General features: G+C 62.9%; 2 protein-coding genes across 14 annotated transcripts in view; one reads left to right on the forward strand and one right to left on the reverse strand.

Moving 5' to 3' along the window:
- Positions 1-1,739: 1,739 nt before the first annotated feature.
- On the forward strand, positions 1,740-5,877 carry LOC111139043 (misato 1, mitochondrial distribution and morphology regulator). Of its 5 annotated transcripts, none has more exons than XM_022491151.1 (14): positions 1,740-1,943; positions 2,036-2,171; positions 2,559-2,628; positions 2,705-2,780; positions 3,044-3,098; positions 3,186-3,324; positions 3,490-3,607; positions 3,684-3,818; positions 3,927-4,079; positions 4,357-4,488; positions 4,560-4,744; positions 4,981-5,085; positions 5,166-5,278; positions 5,552-5,877. In XM_022491151.1, the coding sequence occupies exons 1-14, from the start codon at positions 1,740-1,742 to the stop codon at positions 5,764-5,766; spliced, it is 1,836 nt and encodes a 611-aa protein (XP_022346859.1). In that variant the 3' UTR covers positions 5,767-5,877. The 5 variants fall into 5 exon arrangements, with proteins under 5 accessions (XP_022346859.1, XP_022346862.1, XP_022346860.1 ...); XM_022491154.1 differs by having other exon boundaries at positions 5,166-5,242; XM_022491152.1 differs by having other exon boundaries at positions 5,166-5,230; positions 5,528-5,877.
- A 65-nt stretch (positions 5,878-5,942) lies between these two features.
- The window catches only part of LOC111139041 (gon-4 like), a 63,590-nt gene continuing 53,014 nt past the window's right edge, over positions 5,943-16,518 (reverse strand). For 6 of the 9 annotated variants that reach the window (XM_022491147.1, XM_022491146.1, XM_022491142.1 and 3 more), the window contains 13 exons: positions 16,178-16,294; positions 14,137-15,807; positions 13,462-13,717; positions 12,734-12,918; positions 11,726-11,923; positions 10,538-10,681; positions 9,877-10,020; positions 9,665-9,784; positions 8,558-8,671; positions 7,822-8,026; positions 6,834-7,458; positions 6,647-6,749; positions 5,943-6,292 (listed from right to left, as the gene is read on the reverse strand). In XM_022491147.1, the coding sequence (XP_022346855.1) occupies positions 6,143-6,292; positions 6,647-6,749; positions 6,834-7,458; positions 7,822-8,026; positions 8,558-8,671; positions 9,665-9,784; positions 9,877-10,020; positions 10,538-10,681; positions 11,726-11,923; positions 12,734-12,918; positions 13,462-13,717; positions 14,137-15,807; positions 16,178-16,294 (4,032 nt within the window). In that variant the 3' untranslated portion in view covers positions 5,943-6,142. The other 3 variants (XM_022491145.1, XM_022491148.1, XM_022491149.1) reach the window with 3 other exon arrangements.

Genomic DNA, 16,518 nt, shown 5'->3' on the forward strand with positions numbered 1-16,518 from the left:
TGGAAATTAAGAAATACTCTCCTGAGGGGCGCCTGGGGGGCTCAGTGGGTTAAGCCTCTGCCTTCGGCTCAGGTCATGATCCCAGGGTCCTGGGATCGAGCCCCGCGTCGGGCTCTCTGCTCAGCGGGAGCCTGCTTCCTCCTCTCTCTCTCTCTGCCTGCCTCTCTGCCTGCCTGTGATCTCTGTCAAATAAATACATAAATAAAACGTTAAAAAACAAACAAAGAAACCCATCATCGATGTTCTCTAATGTGCTCTATTTTTTCTTTTTTCTGTGCTTTACTTTTAAATTTCTCCAGTTATCCCAATGGCTACCCCCCCGCCCCAGTCCCATCCAGGTTCTAATCAAAGTCCACACATTACATTTAGGCTGGAATCTCTCATGACTGTCCTCGCAGCTTCAGCGGACCCTGTGTTTTCTGTTATTGACATGTTTGAAAATGCCAGGCCCATTATTTCGCAGACTGTCCGCGTTCCGGGTTTGTCTAATCCTGCCCTTCAGATACACTGCGGCGAGCAGCACGCGCAGCCGATGCGGTCCCTCCGCACTGGACATCGCAGCAGCTCGTTTCCTTCCGGTGACGCTGAGTTTGATCACTCGGTTAATCCCGGCGTCCGTCCCTGTAAAAGGACATTTTCTCAACGTAGTGGACGAGTGTTCCTCTGACATCCTGGAAGCTTCGTGGTGGCCCGTCACCACCCAAAGGTTTCAACACGCCCCGCGGATCGTCACCCGAGCAGACTCCGCAGCGGACGCCTGCGAGCTACGCCCACGTTCCTTCTGCTTTACCCGCGGCCGCTCCTGTCACCCGGCACCTCCCGAGTCCCGCCGCGGCTCTCACGCGCGTTTTCAACACCCCGCGGACCTGCACAGACCAGCGGAGCCGGAGCGTGACCGCGACAGCGTCATCGGTCCTGAGAAGGTCCGCAGACGTGACGCACCTGACGAGACCGAATGAAGCTGCTCCTCCAAGAACGGCCTGTCAGGAGACGAAGGGCGCGGAGCGACGAACAGGCACTTCCGGCACCGAACACGGACGGCGGGTCCGCAGCCCCAGGCACGTCCTCACTGCCGCGAACCGACGACACAGAAGCCGCAGGTCCAAGACGATTCCCGAAAGGCTCGAACCCGACGGAAAGGAGCGCTCAGCCTCGGGGTCACTCGCTACAGTCTGCAGAGCCTGGGGACACCCGCGGAGACCCCCGCACTGGCAGTGCCTCGACCGCGGGGGGGCGCCGTTTACCACGGCCTTCTCGGAGCGCACGCGTCCACCCCGGACCTCTCCATCCCCGCGCAGCGCGGCGCCCGAGGCCGCCCGGTCAGCGGAGCCGTGGTCCGTGGGGTCCCCGCACAGCGAGCCCACGGAACGGGCCGCAAGCGCGCGCAGCGGCGGGGACGTTCCTCCGACAACGTGGAGCAAGCACTACCGTGAGGAGACGGACAGCCGGGCGCGTCCGCACGGCCGTGACGGGCGCGGGAGCCCTAGTCCCCGCGCCGGGGTTGTGTCTCCTGAGGCGCTGGCAGCCGGCGGCAGCAGCCCCTGACGGGAGACCGCGGCGGCGTCGGGGAACCGCCTCCCCACAGCCGCCCGCGGGACCCGCGTGCCCACGACGCTCCGCCCCGCGACGCTACTTCCGGCCCCTCAGAGCCCTCCCCACAACGAGCGGCCCACGCAGGCCGCGCGGGGGTATGGGCGGGGCCTCCGACGCCCGACCAATCGCTCATCTGATGGGAAAGGATGTGCCGGTGCACCAATAGAGTGCGGGGAACAAGGCCCCGCCCACATGGCTACGAACCAATCGGCTCCGAGCGGCGAGTGGGCCGGCCGCGGCAGCGCGACCCGGCCGAGGCAGACGGCATGGCGGGCGGGGCTCGGGAGGTGCTCACGCTGCAGCTGGGCCACTTCGCGGGGTTCGTGGGCGCGCACTGGTGGAACCAGCAGGTGAGGCCTCCGGGCGGCCGTTCCCGCGGGCCCGCTGCTGTCGGCCGACCCTGCGGCCCCCGCTGAGGCCGGGCCTTCCTCTGCCACCGCAGGATGCTGCGCTGTGCGCCCCGAGCGAGGCCGACGCGCCGCCGGCGGAGCTGTGTCCCGACGTCCTGTATCGGGCGGGCCGGACGCCGCACGGCCGGGAGACCTACACGCCGCGGCTCATCCTCATGGATCTGAAGGGTGAGGCGGAGGCCGCGGTCGGCCTGCGCCCGGGCGTGCGGGGCGTGCGGTGCTGCGGCAGCGGGGAGCCGGCGGGGGCAGCGCTGGCCTCGGTCCGCTCTTGTCCGCGGACACGGGTCGGCACAGCCTCATTCGGCTCAGGGACCGGCTGCTCCGGCCCGGGGACGGCGGGTGGTGGGTCGCGGCCTCGGGGGGCCGCAGGGGTGGAGCTCACATCCTTCGAGACCAGGGTTTCCCCAAGGCCTGGGTGTTCGGGGCGGCTTGGAGGGGCCGAGGGCTGGTGGAGGGCGCAGCGAGGACGGCAGCGCGTGTCGGGAACCCCCAGGAGGATGCGCTGAAAGCGGGGAGGGCGAGGCTTCCGCCTAACATCGCCTGTCGTTCCCGCAGGTAGTCTGAGCTCCCTGAAGCAGGAAGGTGGCCTCTACGGGGACGCGCAGCTGGATGCGGCGATCGCCTGGTACCGTGGTCCTCAGGGCGGGAAGCCCGAGAACCAGGGAAGCCGCCCTCCCCAACCTGCCTCCGTTTTCTTCCAGGCAGGGAAAGCTCACCACACACAAGGAGGAGCTCTGTCCCAAGAACCCGTATCTGCAGGACCTCCGGAGTGCCGAGGTGAGGGCCTCTGCTCTAAGCGTTTGCCCAGCGCCAGAGTTGAGTCCCCCCACTGGGGCACAGAGCAAAAAGAGAAGGATTTTGATCATCTTAAGTAGCTTCAGAAGGCATTTTAGGAAAAAGCACTTTTTCCCCTAAAGAAGTGTGGCTACAGGGACAAAAGGAGGCTGTAGGGTGCGCGCAGCAAAGTCAGTGAGAGTAAACTAACTCTCTTGCTTCTCGACTGGCTGGAGCTCAATGCAGACGTTTCTCTTCTGTCCCAGGGAGTGCTGAGTAGTGACGGTATCTGGAGGGTCAAATCCATTCCCAATGGCAAAGGTGAGACTTCCACCAGGCACCCCGGGATGGGGAACCCAGCAGAATCAGAACATGAAGAAATGTCCCTTTCCTTTGCTCTTCCTTCAGGTCCCCCACCACTCGCCACGGCTACAGCACCCAAACCACTTATCCCCACAGAGAGCAGCATCAGAGTCTGGTCTGATTTCCTCCGCGTCCACCTCCACCCCCGGAGCATCTGTGTGATTCAGAAGTACAACCACGATGGGTACGGGGGCTGCAGAGGCTGTGCAGCAAGGAACGGGGTCCCCACCGATGTTAAATGAGGCTCTGGAGGCCATTTTCCCTGCCTTCCCTGAACACAGGCTCTTGGGGGATGGGGTGAGTGAAGGGCAGGGGTCCCGCAAGTCAGGACTGTGTTCGTGCACGGCAGGGAAGCAGGTCGCCTGGAGGCTTTTGGCCAAGGCGAGAGCATCCTGAAGGAGCCCAGGTACCTGGAGGAGCTGGAGGACAGGCTGCATTTCTATGTGGAGGAGTGTGACTTCCTGCAGGTAGCCGGGGGGCAGGGGGGCAAGGCGGCACAGGCAGCAGCCTCTTCTCGTCCTGTCATCATTTGCCTCCTTCCAGGGTTTCCAGATCCTGTGTGACCTGCACAATGGCTTCTCTGGGGTAGGCGCCAAGGCCACAGAGTTGCTACAGGACGAGTATTCAGGGCGGGGAATAATAACCTGGGGCCTGCTCCCCGGCCCCTACAGTCTCAGGGTAAGCAGAACATGGGGAAAAGGCAGTCCCAGGGGCTGAGAGGAAGAAAGGAGGGGATGACAGCCCAGGGAGGAAGCTGCTCAAAACCAATCACCTTTTTTCCCCCAGGAGCCCCAGAAAAACATCTATCGTCTGTTGAACACAGCTTTCGGCCTGGTGCACATGTCTGCTCACAGCTCTCTGGTCTGCCCCTTATCCTTGGGCAGGAGCCTGGGGCTGCGACCTGAGCCTCCGGTCGCCTTCCCTCACCTAGATTATGACGTAAGGCTCGAGGCTTGTGTTCAGACGGCAGGTAGAGACCGTGCCCCCCCGACCCCTCGACCTGCCATCGCACCTGTTAACAGCCCTCTTCTCGAAGCCTGGGCTTGAACTCAGCCACGATACAGCACACTGTCCTCTGCTTGTCCAGCCTTGGCCCAAGCAAAGCCCTGCTTTATCCCAAAGCATCTGGACCTCTCTCATAATTGGGACCCTTTCTCCTTTACACTCTGCTCTCCAGACCCGAAAGGCAAAATGCCCGTTGGTGTCCTCTTTACAGGCCACTCTGCCCTTCCACTGCGCAGCCGTGCTGGCTACAACCCTCGACACAGTCACTGTTCCCTACCGCCTGCGGTCCTCGCCGGTTTCCATGGCTCACCTGGCCGATCTGCTGAACTTCTCCGGGAAGAAGGTGCGGAGCTGTGTGAAGGGTCGGGTCAGCGCAGAGAAAAAGCCGTTACTTGATCTCTCCCTTGCCTTTAGGTGGTGATGGCAGCAGCAACCATCCCCTTCCCCTTGGTCCCAGGCCAGTCCCTTCCTGATGCCCTGGTGCAGCTTGGAGGACCCACGGCGTGGACCCCACTCTCTGCATGTGGGGATCCTTGTGGAATGCGCTGCTTTGCCCAGTCAGTGGTGCTGCGGGGTGTAGACAGAGCGTGCCACACCAGGTGAGGGCCGGTGGTTCTTACGAGCCCTTGTCAGACTTCAGACTCCCATCCTTCTCTCCCTGATACCTCTGGACATCCTGGTCGCATTGCCTTTTCCTCCCCGTGCCCCGCATTACAATGAAAAGAGAGAAAGAGACGCTCGGCCCCTTCATCAGCTGACGGCCTGAGAGCCAAGAATCCGCAGTCCGCATCCACACTGCCACAGGCTAAAGGCGGTTCTGGCTTTGTTCCGGCAGCCGGCTCGCCCCAGGGATGCCTCTGCCTTCCCCGCTCCACGCATGCAGCACTGGGGAGGACGTCTTGGCCCAGTATTTGCAGCAGCAGGAGCCCAGCGTCAGGAGGTCAGTGTGAGGCTGGCTCTCCCCTCCCCCTCCCCAGACTCCCTCAACCTCTCACTCAGCGGCTGCTCTCCCCCCAACAGCTCTGCCCATCTGCTGCTGGCGCCCTGCAAGGTGGCCCCCCCGTACCCCCACCTGTTCTCCCCAAGCCTCGGCCAACGCGGGCTGCTCCTGGATGGCTCGCCGCCTGGGGCAGGTACGTGGGCCGATGAAGGTTCAGGAGAGGTTTCCCCACATGCCTGCCCCAAGCAAGGCACTGAAGTCCACAGGTCAGCATCCTTTTATTCACTCAGTGGCTCCTGAGGCAAGTGGCCATCCTCGGGAGCACTGGTCTGCCAAGGGGACGGCACACAGAAGTCACGGGTTCACAGTCCTGCCAGGTCTGCCGCAGGCCCAGATGTCCCCGTCTGTGCAGCAATGCCCAAGGCAGGGAAACCACTGGCAGGCTCCCCTTCCTCTCCCTCTGCAGCCGTGGAGAGCATCCCAGTTCTCGGGGCCCTCTGCTCCTCTTCTGCCCTGAGCCGGACCCTGGGAGACTTGGCTAGAGACCTCAGCACACTGGACGTGCGGCGCTGGGCCAGCTTCCTGGATGCCGGAGTGGAGCAGGCAGACGTGGAGGAGGCACTGGAGGAGCTGGGCAGTCTGGCCCAGTGCTACCGGGGAGGGGACGGCCTCGCGGACTAAGGTTCTTCCAGCACAGGAGGCTGCTGGGTCACAATAAACACTGGGTGCAGGGGCTCAGCGATGGCCTGGCCGCGCCGGCAGGGGCGAGCGCTGCATTTAGAAACACCGCGATCAGGTCTCAACAATATGTACGCGCCGTGGGGACAGGGGAAGGGGGGGCCGAAAAGGAGCCAAGCCCCTGTAGCTTCTGAAGACCCTGAACAAGGCCTTCGCAGGCAGCGCCGCCCAGCCCCATCTGCCTCCATCCTTGTCCTCGGCCCCTGCTCCTCCAGCTTTGTGTCCTGAGCTCAAGAGCGGCGGCCCAGCGCAGTACAAGCGCCCCCCGCTTGGGGGACGGGCGCGGGTGGGGGGATGCGACCCCCACGTGCGCCCACAGTCACCCGTCCAGCTCCTCCTCAGACAGAATGTCCCCACGGTCAGAGAGCTGGTCAGTGTTGCTCGTGCTGGTGGCGTCGTCGTCCTCCTCGGAGCTGGCCTCACAGGCTGTGTGGAAGAGCTGCACGAGTTCCCGGAAACGGTGGGACACCTAGGGCGAGACAGGGACGCTCCGCTCCGTGAACGGTCTCACAGGCCCCGCACGGGAACAGGGGCGGGGGGTGGGGGCTGCGTCCTCACAGATGAGGGCACCTGAGAGGCTTCATGTCTGGCCCTAAACCCCAGCACTCCGACAAGCCCACCTGGAATGGAGTCTCTAGGGCCGCTACCTCAGAGTCCGACGCCCTCGCTCTTCTAGAACCGCTGCCACCTGCCCACACGAGTCCGGCCCCTCGTCGGGGCCCTTGGGGCTGGCCCCTTGGTTGGCCATCCCGTTCTCTCCTTGCCTGGCCCCATCCTCATGCCCACTGGGGCTCGAGTCTCTGGCCCAGCCGGAGCCGCCTACCTCGGTGGGGGTCTTGTTTCCCAGCCGCTGGGAGATGCCGCGGAACGTCTGCGGCTGTGCTCCTTGCTCCTGACACATGGTGAGGATCACGCGGTCAGCCTCCCTGGAAGCCACGCGCCGCGGTTAGTCTCGGGTGAGGAGCGCGCATGCGTTCCACAGTCCGTGCGCGTCCTCCGCCACCACCTACCTTGTCCACAGGACCACCTTCTCCCCGGTGGAGCTGACCTTGCTGTTATTGGCACACACCGTGGCTTCTGCGGCCTTCGGGTGCGGCTCCCCCACCAGACCCTTGCCCGGGGTTCCATTGTCTTTAGCCAGAGCTCCCCGAGGGGCTGTGGAAGAAGTCTCTGAGGGGTCCATTCCCGATGAAGAGTCGCGCACGGGGGACGTCCTGTCTGCGGTCCTCACTGCGGCTCTGCCGGCCAGCAGCCAGCTCTCTGGAACGTCTGACCTCTCAGACACCTGTCTTCTCCCCATGTCTCTGGTCCTTGAGGAAACAGGACTCAGGAAGGAAGCAGGGGGCTCAACGGTTCCAGGCCATTTCTCCATTTCCGAAGCCTCCCAGGCTGGCACGGAAGCCTCTGGCTCACCCACTGCCTCCTGGTCCTCCCCCTCCGTCGGAAGCCTGTACGACGCCCGAGGGCAGGACAGGACCTCAGGCGAGACCTGGCTCCTCCCAGTGCACACGGCTCCGGTACTGGAGGAAAGCTGAGTCGTCTCTGGCGTGCAGGGCCGGGGCCCCCCCAGGACAAGCCGATCCGTAAGACTCACTTCCTGAGGGGACAGCGGAGTGCTCCCCACCGCCAGTCCTGCTAGGAGAGGAGCCGAGCTCTGAGGGACGCACAGGGTCAACATGCACCTAAGACCCCGAGTTACCGCAGGGCCATGCGGGTTGGGGGGGCCCTGCTGTGACAGACCTTCGGGGCACAGGTCGCGTCAGGAGGGCAGGGGAAGGGCATGCCCATGACAGACGGCAGCACTCCCAATTCTGCCAGAGGACAGAGGCCACACAGCAAAGTCAAGGCTGGACAGAATTGTATCACTTGTCAGTAAACAAAGGGACAGTCCACCAGACAGAGACTCATCTCTCTGGGCTCAAAGATGTTCTAGCTTGAGGCACGTTCGACTGAAGCAGACATGGGGACAGGGGCAGGGCTGCCGGGCAGAGCACTCACCGGGAACAGGTGTCCCTCCACCTCCAGCACTCCTGCCAGGCTGGTCCAGGTTCACCTCCAGGCCTTCGCACTCCTCGGGGGCGGCCTCCTCCTGCAGGTCTTTGCTGAGTGCAGTGTCCTTGGGCCCCGGGCTGGCCTCCCGGTGGGGACTGCTGCCTGCCAACTCCTGAGGCTCCTTGCTCTTGTAGGACTTGCTGTCACAGACCTACAGGGACGGCCTTCCTGGTCAAGGGTGTCCCCATGGCCTTCATCTGGGGCCGGGAGGGGGGTGGGGGGCGCTGACCACGGGAAGCCGGCCTGCCACAATCCTTGGCAGTCTACGGACAATCTTAAATGTCTGCTCCTCCCACTCGAACCAAACCTCTATCTTGGCTGCCAAGCAACCCAGCCCTTTCAGAGTCTTTCATAAAAAAGAAAAGAAAAAATCTGAGAAACAGTTGAAACAGTTCATTTTGTATCAATTTCAAAAACTTCCTTACCCACAGGATTATCTTCAAAAAGCAAAATCCGCTACATACTCGTCAAGGGTTCTATCTGGTGCTAGCACGCTCGCCCCGGGTAACGGGGGCTGCACACGGCCCCACGCAGTGAGGACCCACGGGTGCAGCCCGCCCCGCCCCCCCCCCCCCGGCCCCCTCCCTCCACTGCTCCCCCCACGCCCCGCGCGGCCCCTGCTCACTGCTCCCCCTGCCCCGCACAGCGGGGAGAACACGCTCACCACTCCCGCCACGCTCACCCTGCCGCTACAGTGGCCGCAGCTTCTCCTCTTGCTCTTCTTGAGCCTGGACTCAGGGCCTCCGTCATGGCAGGAGCAGGCACAGTCCTTGGCAGTGTCTGGCCACTCAGCCTCCTAGGAGACACCAGGCTTGGTTGGCAGCCGGTTAGGGCGGGCAGAGTCCTGAGAGGACGCGGCCACTGCAGCAAGGCCGCCCTGACCAGCACCCTCTCTCCTTCGCCGCACAGAAGCTCTTCCCGTGGCCTGGGGACACTCAGCCACAGCCCGCCGCAGGTCCCAGCCACGGCCCTCACCAACGCAGAGGACTGACCTAGCCCAGCTGCCCAAAGGATTCGATAGTATTTTGAAGTCAGAGAACCCCGGGACGACCAACCGCCTCGGCTCCTGCGTCCCCGTGCCTGGGGTTCTGCCCCCTCCGCCAGCCCCCTCGGGGCCGCTCTCTGTTCAGGGACCCCAGACACCGGTACTGTCATGACCCCCACGGACGACGAAAAGGCGGACCCAAGCATTCACTAAGTCGCCCAAGGTCATCCAGCTGCTGAGAAGCAGTTTTGCCCAAAGAAGAGGAAAAGGCACGGAGACAGTCCCCCTGGGCGAGCAGCAGAGGGTGGTGAGTCCAGCAGACCCCGGGCCGCCCGGGACTGCACCCCAGCACAGCCACCAAAGAGACACGAGGGCCCAGCACCAGCCTCGCGCTGCACAGCCCCCCACCCCGGGCAAATGCAAACAGGGCCATCTGTTCGTGGCCTGGCCATGGGATGTCAACGGTGCGGGAACACGACCCCCGAGAGGTACACGCACGCGTCCCACAGCAGAGTGTTCACTGTTACCAAACTGCTGGAGCGGGAACGCCTGCTTCTCTCCTCACACAAACTGGAAGGAAGCAGTCACGGCCCAAGGCCGAGAGGCGCCGCACGGAGCCAGAGAGCCACCAGGAAGCTGCCTCCTGCTGGGGCGGCCGTGTCCCCCGCGAGTGCAGCCCGCCCGCCCCACCGCCCTGCATGGCCTCGGGCCCAGAGGCCGCGCGCCACGGCCAGCCCCAGAAGCGCTCCAGAAACTCAAGGCCTGACTCGTGACAAGCAGGTGACGCCCGACCCCCTGGGGTACCTTGTCATGATTCTGGACCCCAGTCTCCTTTCTCCTTTTGCTCTTGGAGGCCGCAGGCGTCTTGGGGGGCTCCTCCTCATCCTCCACATCAGGCAGAGCCACTTCCTCGAAGCCGTCAAACTGGGGGGAGCAGGGGCCCCTTAGCACAGACCTGGGCAGGCACCCCCTGGCGCGTGGCCTCCCCGTCCCCACTGCAGCCTCAGGGCCGGTACCTCGTACTCCTTCTCCTCGGTCCAGTTGATCTCTTCGAAGTCCCCCATGCGGCTGGCCGCTGGGCGCAGATGATCAAAGAAGACAGAGAACTCCTCCTGTAGGTGGTCGTGGCCCTTGAGAAGCTGCCACATCTGTGTCTTGAGCTGCAGGAAGCGGACAGGGGAAGGATGAAGCGTCTGGAGCCTCACCAGGCTGCCATCCCAAACCGAACCCACTCGCTCCCAACCACACTCCTAGTCCACGGAGGGCACGGAAGCCTCTCTCGGAGCACGAAGACGTCTCCAGCGTCCCATCCCTGCTCCTGTGCCCACACTGGAGGGGGATTAGGAACACGTTTCATTCCTGATGGCCACACTCTGCACCTCACCCTCCTGACCTCCCACTCTGGCGGCAACCCGAGCAGAGCGGGCAGGCGAGTCCCCCCCAGGCCCCACCACCTCCTTCCTTGAACTTCCCTTCCAGGCACTGAAGGCATCCCTGAGCCTGTGAGATCGGTCAGGCTCTGGTTTCAGGGGATAAGCGCCCCTGTTCCAGGGATTTGCGCTTCAGGAAAGCCGTTAAAGTCCTCGCCTTCTTCATCCCCTCCGGAAGTCCAAGATGCCCCGGAAGCAAGAGGCTAGGCACGGGGCAGCAGAAAGGCAGCGGGACAGGAAAGAGCACCTCCGTGATCTCCTGGGGCAGGCAGTCTGCACAGTTCTGGAGGACCTTGATGATCTTCTGGTGGTGCGAGGGGTTCTCTGCAAAGCAGATCTCCAGCTGCCGGAGAAACTTGCGACTCTTCTCAAAAGCCTGCTGCTCCTCAAACTGCCACAGTGGAGAGAAGGCAAGAGTGTCACGTGCGTGGCGAGCGCCGACGGGACGCTCCACGCCCAAGCGCTGAGTGTGTGGGGCTGGGGTGGAGCCCTCCGTGAGAGCCGTGGGGCTGCTCTGAGACCCTGGCGTCTCCGTGCCTTGGGCTGCAAGGGCGACTAACCCAAGACACCTATGACACGAAGGACAGGTTCCAGACGCAAGACTACTTCAAGGGTGGTGACGTCAGACGCTCCAGCTTGACACGGTCTAGACAGCGTCCACGACTGACCCTGACCTCACCCGGGGAGAGAGCCCCGGCAGGCACGTGTCACCCCTGGGACCATGGGACTACCTCCAGCCAGCCAGAGCTCACTCTGCCCTCCATTCCCGTGTCTTTCAACCCTGAACTGGGACGGCCCTGGCACGGGTACACTTACCAACATCTTGAATATCACCTTACACAGCGGCCCCCCAGACCACCATGTACAAGAGGAAACTGCAAGGCCTCACCTGGAGCCACGCCCCTGGTCCCCCTTCCTGACGGATTTGCTATGAGGCTTTGGCGCTAGGAAGCATCACACCTGTTTTTCGGTTCACAAATACTCTCTAACCCTTGTGCACATCACCGTATGTGTTTTACTGTTCATCACCCAACTTTCCCCCAAAGAATGGAAGCTGCATGAGAACAAGGACATCACTCTTTGCTAACTACGATATTCCTAGGACCGAGAACTGCCTGACACGCCCTGGGCACATCGCAGGCATCTGCCGGAATGTCCGCCTTGTCTTACAAAGAGGCAGGATGTACCTGCAGCTCTCATGGCAACCGCGGCACAGCCCCCACTGCACTCTAAGAACCGGAGAGGCCGGGGAAGATCACCCCAGCGAAAACAAAGGGGCACTGACCACCCTGGACTCAGGCAGGGCCATCTGACCGGGAGGTGCCGAGAGATGAGGCTGGTGTCGGCCCATTCTCCTTGGGGGCACCGCCCCCAACCCCGGCCCCGGCCCCAGCCCCAGCAGCCCCCCTGGCCCGGCGTTCATGCATCCACTCACTAATCCACAGGCCAGAGCCTGCTCGGGCAGCAGGAAAGCCGCAAAATCCCTCAGCAGCTGAGGCCAGTCCTGGAGCAGAGCCTGCAGGCTTCTGTAGAGGCCCACGGCCGTCTGCCTATGGGTGCCGGACTCGAACTCGTGGATGACCTGCAGGAAGTCCTCGTACTTGCCGGGGACGTGCTGCAGCGCTTCTCGGACCTACGCGGGAAGAAGTCCCGCCATCAGGACGAGCGAGCCGTGCAGACCAGGAGGAGGCCCCGAACAGAGCTCTAGAACCCCCTGCAGAAGCCCCCTGCGGAGGCGGCTCCTCGGACGGCCCCTCAGATCTGCTCACGGAGGACACGGAGCAGGAGTCCCGCACAGGCCTTCGCCGCCAGCAGGCCCTGAAACGCCTTCATTTCCCAGGGACCGCGGCCCTCCCCACAAAACCCGGCAAGCTTTTCCCTTGCCCACAGCCCCATCCTCTCCGTCCTGCTCTCCACTCCGCACGGAAATGCGCCCAGTACACGCGTTCCCGCGCGGCACCAGGGAGGGGCAGGGACGCGTTCGTTGCGTGTGTCGGTGACATGTCAGCAGACAAGAAGGCACGACCGTCACTGCCAGCAAGCCACGTGCCCAGGGGCATAAAGGAACCAGATGGTCACACTGCAGGGACGAGTGCCCGGCACGTGGGATCAGCTCTCTCAAGACCAGGCGCTTCACAGAGGCCTGCTCTCTGGCCAGGGCACCACCGGTCTGGCTTCTCAGGCGACCCCGCGGTCAGCCCTCTCGCTGATGACGGTGGCGTCCCCTTTCCCTGCTTTCTGAACTGAGGGGTGACGCAGAAGGAGTCACAACAAGCTGTGGATGACAGAAGCCTGGGTCCTATCTCCCTCACGTGGCTCTGGGGGCAACTCCAGGAGAGAGCAAGGCGGGGCGTGCAGGGCGGCTGTGCAGCCTGAAAACCAGACTCTTCTCGACCCTGCATTTGAGGGGGACGTGCAGTGGTGGAAAGCAGCCCCCGCCTACCCTGGTCAAGTAAGCCTGAGCAAAGGCCAGATCCTTCTGCTCCCTAAGGGGGTCCCGCTCGAGAATGTCCTCGTCATAGAGCAGCAGCAGCTTGGATGTGTCCTTGCTGGCCCGGGCTCGGCTTCCCCGCTTGCCGCGAACTCGCTGACCGCCCCGGCCCTTCCCAGCAGCTCGGCCGCGCTCTCCTGGGAATACGGGCGACAGAACAGTGGCTCTGGCCCCACAGCCCCGTTCCTCCCACCAGCCACCCGCCCGCAGCCCACCCAAATCCCGCTGGCTGTCCGGGGTGGCCTCCAGACAAGCTCGCAGGAACAGGTGGGAAGGCAGGAGCGCGGTTCAGGCCGGCCCCGCGCAGGCACAGCCGCGCTCCCCGCAGTGAGAAGGGGATCTCGGCTACTGCACGTGGACGCCAAGGGGCCTGAGCAGGACAGCAGGCTCACGCCCAGCTCTCACGGGACGAGGTCTCGTGAGGAACCGCAGACAGACAGACGGAGAACCAGCACACAAGCTCGCGTGAACCTAGCACAAACCGAGCGGCTGGGAAGAGTCACTCCCGGACGGTCTGAGCGCGTTTCTCTGCGGAGGCTGCAGTCAACACGTCTGGGGGAGGGGCGGACAGGGACCCCGAGGTGCCTCTGAAGCCTTACGCTGGCTTTCAGACCAGCGCCCGCGTGGCACTGAGGAAGGAGGCCCGCTGAGAGCTGCCCCGCACACCAGGCTCCCCTCACCTGGCGGGGCGCTGCTGGCCTCCACCTCCGGGGCGGTCCCGGGAGAGGCGAAGGTGGCCGGGGGCTTCTCAGCAGGGTCTCCAACGGCGTCATCTGTCATCTCGTCCTCCTTCTGCAGGCTCTCCATTCCTTCTGCCTCCTCTTCCTCCTCTTCTTCCGGCTCAGAGTTCTCTTCCTGGGAGTTGTCCTCCTCAGACTCGCCCTCCTGGCCCGCACGCCTCTCAGAGGCCAGCCAGGTCAGTTTCTCCATGGTCTCCTGCAAAGCCCCCGAGAGCGTCCCCAAGGCTGGCACCGGCTCGCCCCAGGCCACCAGCAAGGCCACCAGGGGCCGGCGCAGAGTCGGGGACGCAAGCCCAACCACAAGGGGGAGGATGTGTTTCGAACGGTGGCCTTCTACCCCGAAGAGTTTTCCCTTGCTGGGGTCCACACTCATGATCTACGTGTTTTGCTGTTTAAGTTGTGCGCAGGTGAGCTGGTCTAACGTTCCAGTGACTGAGTCACACAGAACACCCAGGGGAAGTTCACGCCTTTCCTCCCCTCTCGCCTCAACCCCCCACCCCCGCAAAACTGTGCCCCACACTGCATTCAAAGTCTGACAAAAATGGCAGGAGGCCCACCGAAGTGCACCAAGCAGTGGCCTGTCCACGAACACCTGAGAACACGCCCAGCTCTCACCTGGAGCTCTGGGACCGAGAGCACAGACTCCTCAGAGGCTGAGGACATCTCGTCCTCCTCGTCCTGGGTAAGGTCGTCGAAGTCCTCTTCCTCCTCGTCCTCCGGCCCGTCCTTCTCTCCACCAGCTTCTGGCCCAGCCGGAGTCGCCCGCGTCTGGCCACTGGCACTGGCGAGGTCCTCAGACTTGCCTGGGGGGCTCCCTCGCACCCCTTCAGGATCGGCGCAGGAAGAAGCCGTCTTGGGAGAGCCTCTGCTCCCACCTCTGGAGTCTCCCTCATCCCGAGCTTCCCGAGAAGCTGACGTGGCTCTAACCGGCTCCCTTCTCTCCTCCTCCTGCTGCAAGGCTGTCTGCCTGCTCAGCTCGCTAGGACGGCTCGGCTCTTCCCCTGGGAAGCCAGCATCCAATGCCACAGAATGTTCTCTGATGTCCTCACAGGTGTCCTGCCCTGAGGACCCACTAGAGTCCCCCTCCCCAGGGTCCTGAGGTTCAGTCTTGACCATTTCCTGCAAGTCCCCCGGGGGCAGCGGCTCTAGAGCCTGCCTCCCGCCCTCGGCCTTCCCCAGAGCCCAGCCACAGGCACGGTTCTCTGGCCGCTCTTCCTGGCTCACGCGATCTGCTGCTGGGGGCCCTGGGCTGTGCTCCTCCTTAGGGAAAACAGGAGCACAGAGAGGGGAGAGTTCCTGGGGTTCTAATTTGGGTTCTAGGCCTTGAAAGGCATTTTTCCCTTCAGCCATGGGACAACCAATGTCCACATTCACTGGGGCCTTATCTTCAGGGGTGGACGGGACAGGCAGACTCACAGAGCTGCTGGAAACAATTAGCGGTGGGATAGAGGAGGCCACAAGGGGCTGGTTCAGGGGGCAGGGGAAGGAAGTGGGGTTAACCAAGAGGGTGGTGATGGGAATGGTCTGAGGCGTCTGGGCCACAGCCGCGTTGACGGGCTGGATCACGTTGCAGCCACTGCCAAGGCTGACGACCTTCACTGTGGTGGCGGGTACCGTAAAGATAACGGGGACCGGGTGGAGGAGGGAGGTGGGCTCCAGACAAAGAGAGGCCTTGGCCCCCTTTCTCTTGGAGGCTCTCGGCTTTGCGCACGGCTTTCGAAACTTAGAAGGGGCAAGTGAGGGCAGCATTACCTTGGGCACAGGGGCAGAGGAGAGCAGGGTCTGGGGCTCAGACAGAGGGAAACTGGTCCTGGCCTCAGGGGGCGTGGGAGGCAGTGCTGCCGGAGACTCAAAACCCTCGCTGGCCCTGACCCCCAGCGGAGGGACACCCGGCACCGTCTGTAAGACGGTGGCCGGCTGGAGCACATGAGGAATCCGGACCACCATTTTGCTCGGAGGGGCTTCGGATGGAGCTGACCTCGCTGGCGTTTTCCCAGCCGTGGAACTGGGCTGGAGGGAGGGGCTGGGTCTGATCAGCAGTGGCTTCAGGACTGATGGCCGCTTCTGTCTCCAGGCCCTCCTGGAGAAACAGTTGGCCACGGGCTTCAGTTTCAGGACTACACCCTTGGGCAACAGCAGTGGGTACGGACTCTCACTCCCCGGTTCCGAGCTGCCTTTTCCCAGGTCTGGCTCTGAGATGCCCTCGGCGGTTCCAGTCACATTTCCTGCCCCTCTGGCCCCATCAGCTCTGCGCCACAGCTCCTCCTGGATGGACGGCAGACTGGCCTATTGAGAACAAGAACACACTGACCCAGGATCGGGACAAAACCACCGGGCTTCCAGGACTTTAGGGACCTTTCCAGAACAGTCTCAAAAAATCTTTGCAAGAAGGAGTTTTCTTGCAGTTTTCCAATTCTACAAACACTACATCCTAATTACACACACTAAAAATGCTGTACCGTTTCACCCACCACTTTTCAAAGGTAAGAGAGTCATGTAGCGGGGAGGGGAAACAGCAGGAGAGGAAGGGGGAAAGAGGATGGTCTGCTGAGCCCGTCCTACAGCTACGGCACCAGGGGTGCAGGGCAGTCCCCAACGCCTCTGGCAGGGGTCAGTGTCGTTCTGCCTCCTATACACTCTGAGGAGGAAGCTGTACCTTTAACCAGAACGGAAGCCGGTGCTCTTCCCTCTCGACCGGTGGCTTCCACTGGTGGGGCTGGATCTCCTCACAGCATTTCAGCAGCACGGGCAGCTGTCTGGTCTTCTTGTAAAACTGAGGGCGAAGAAATGATGCACGAGTCACATTCCCTCCAGAAACGGGGGCCTCTGCTGGGCTGGGAAGCGAAGCGTGGGGGGGTTTTGACACCCCCCCACACACGACCTTAACCAGCACCGGTGACACGCCGTGCACGTCCAATTCCACTAAGCCCTTGATCCTAACGACGCTTCTGCAACACTCGCCACCAGCACTCAGGGAGAAGTTTCGGGCACAGAGAA

Source organism: Enhydra lutris, unplaced genomic scaffold (genome assembly GCF_002288905.1).
Source record: "Enhydra lutris kenyoni isolate GAN:26980312 unplaced genomic scaffold, ASM228890v2 scaffoldscaffold94, whole genome shotgun sequence".
NCBI classification, from domain to species: domain Eukaryota; kingdom Metazoa; phylum Chordata; class Mammalia; order Carnivora; family Mustelidae; genus Enhydra; species Enhydra lutris.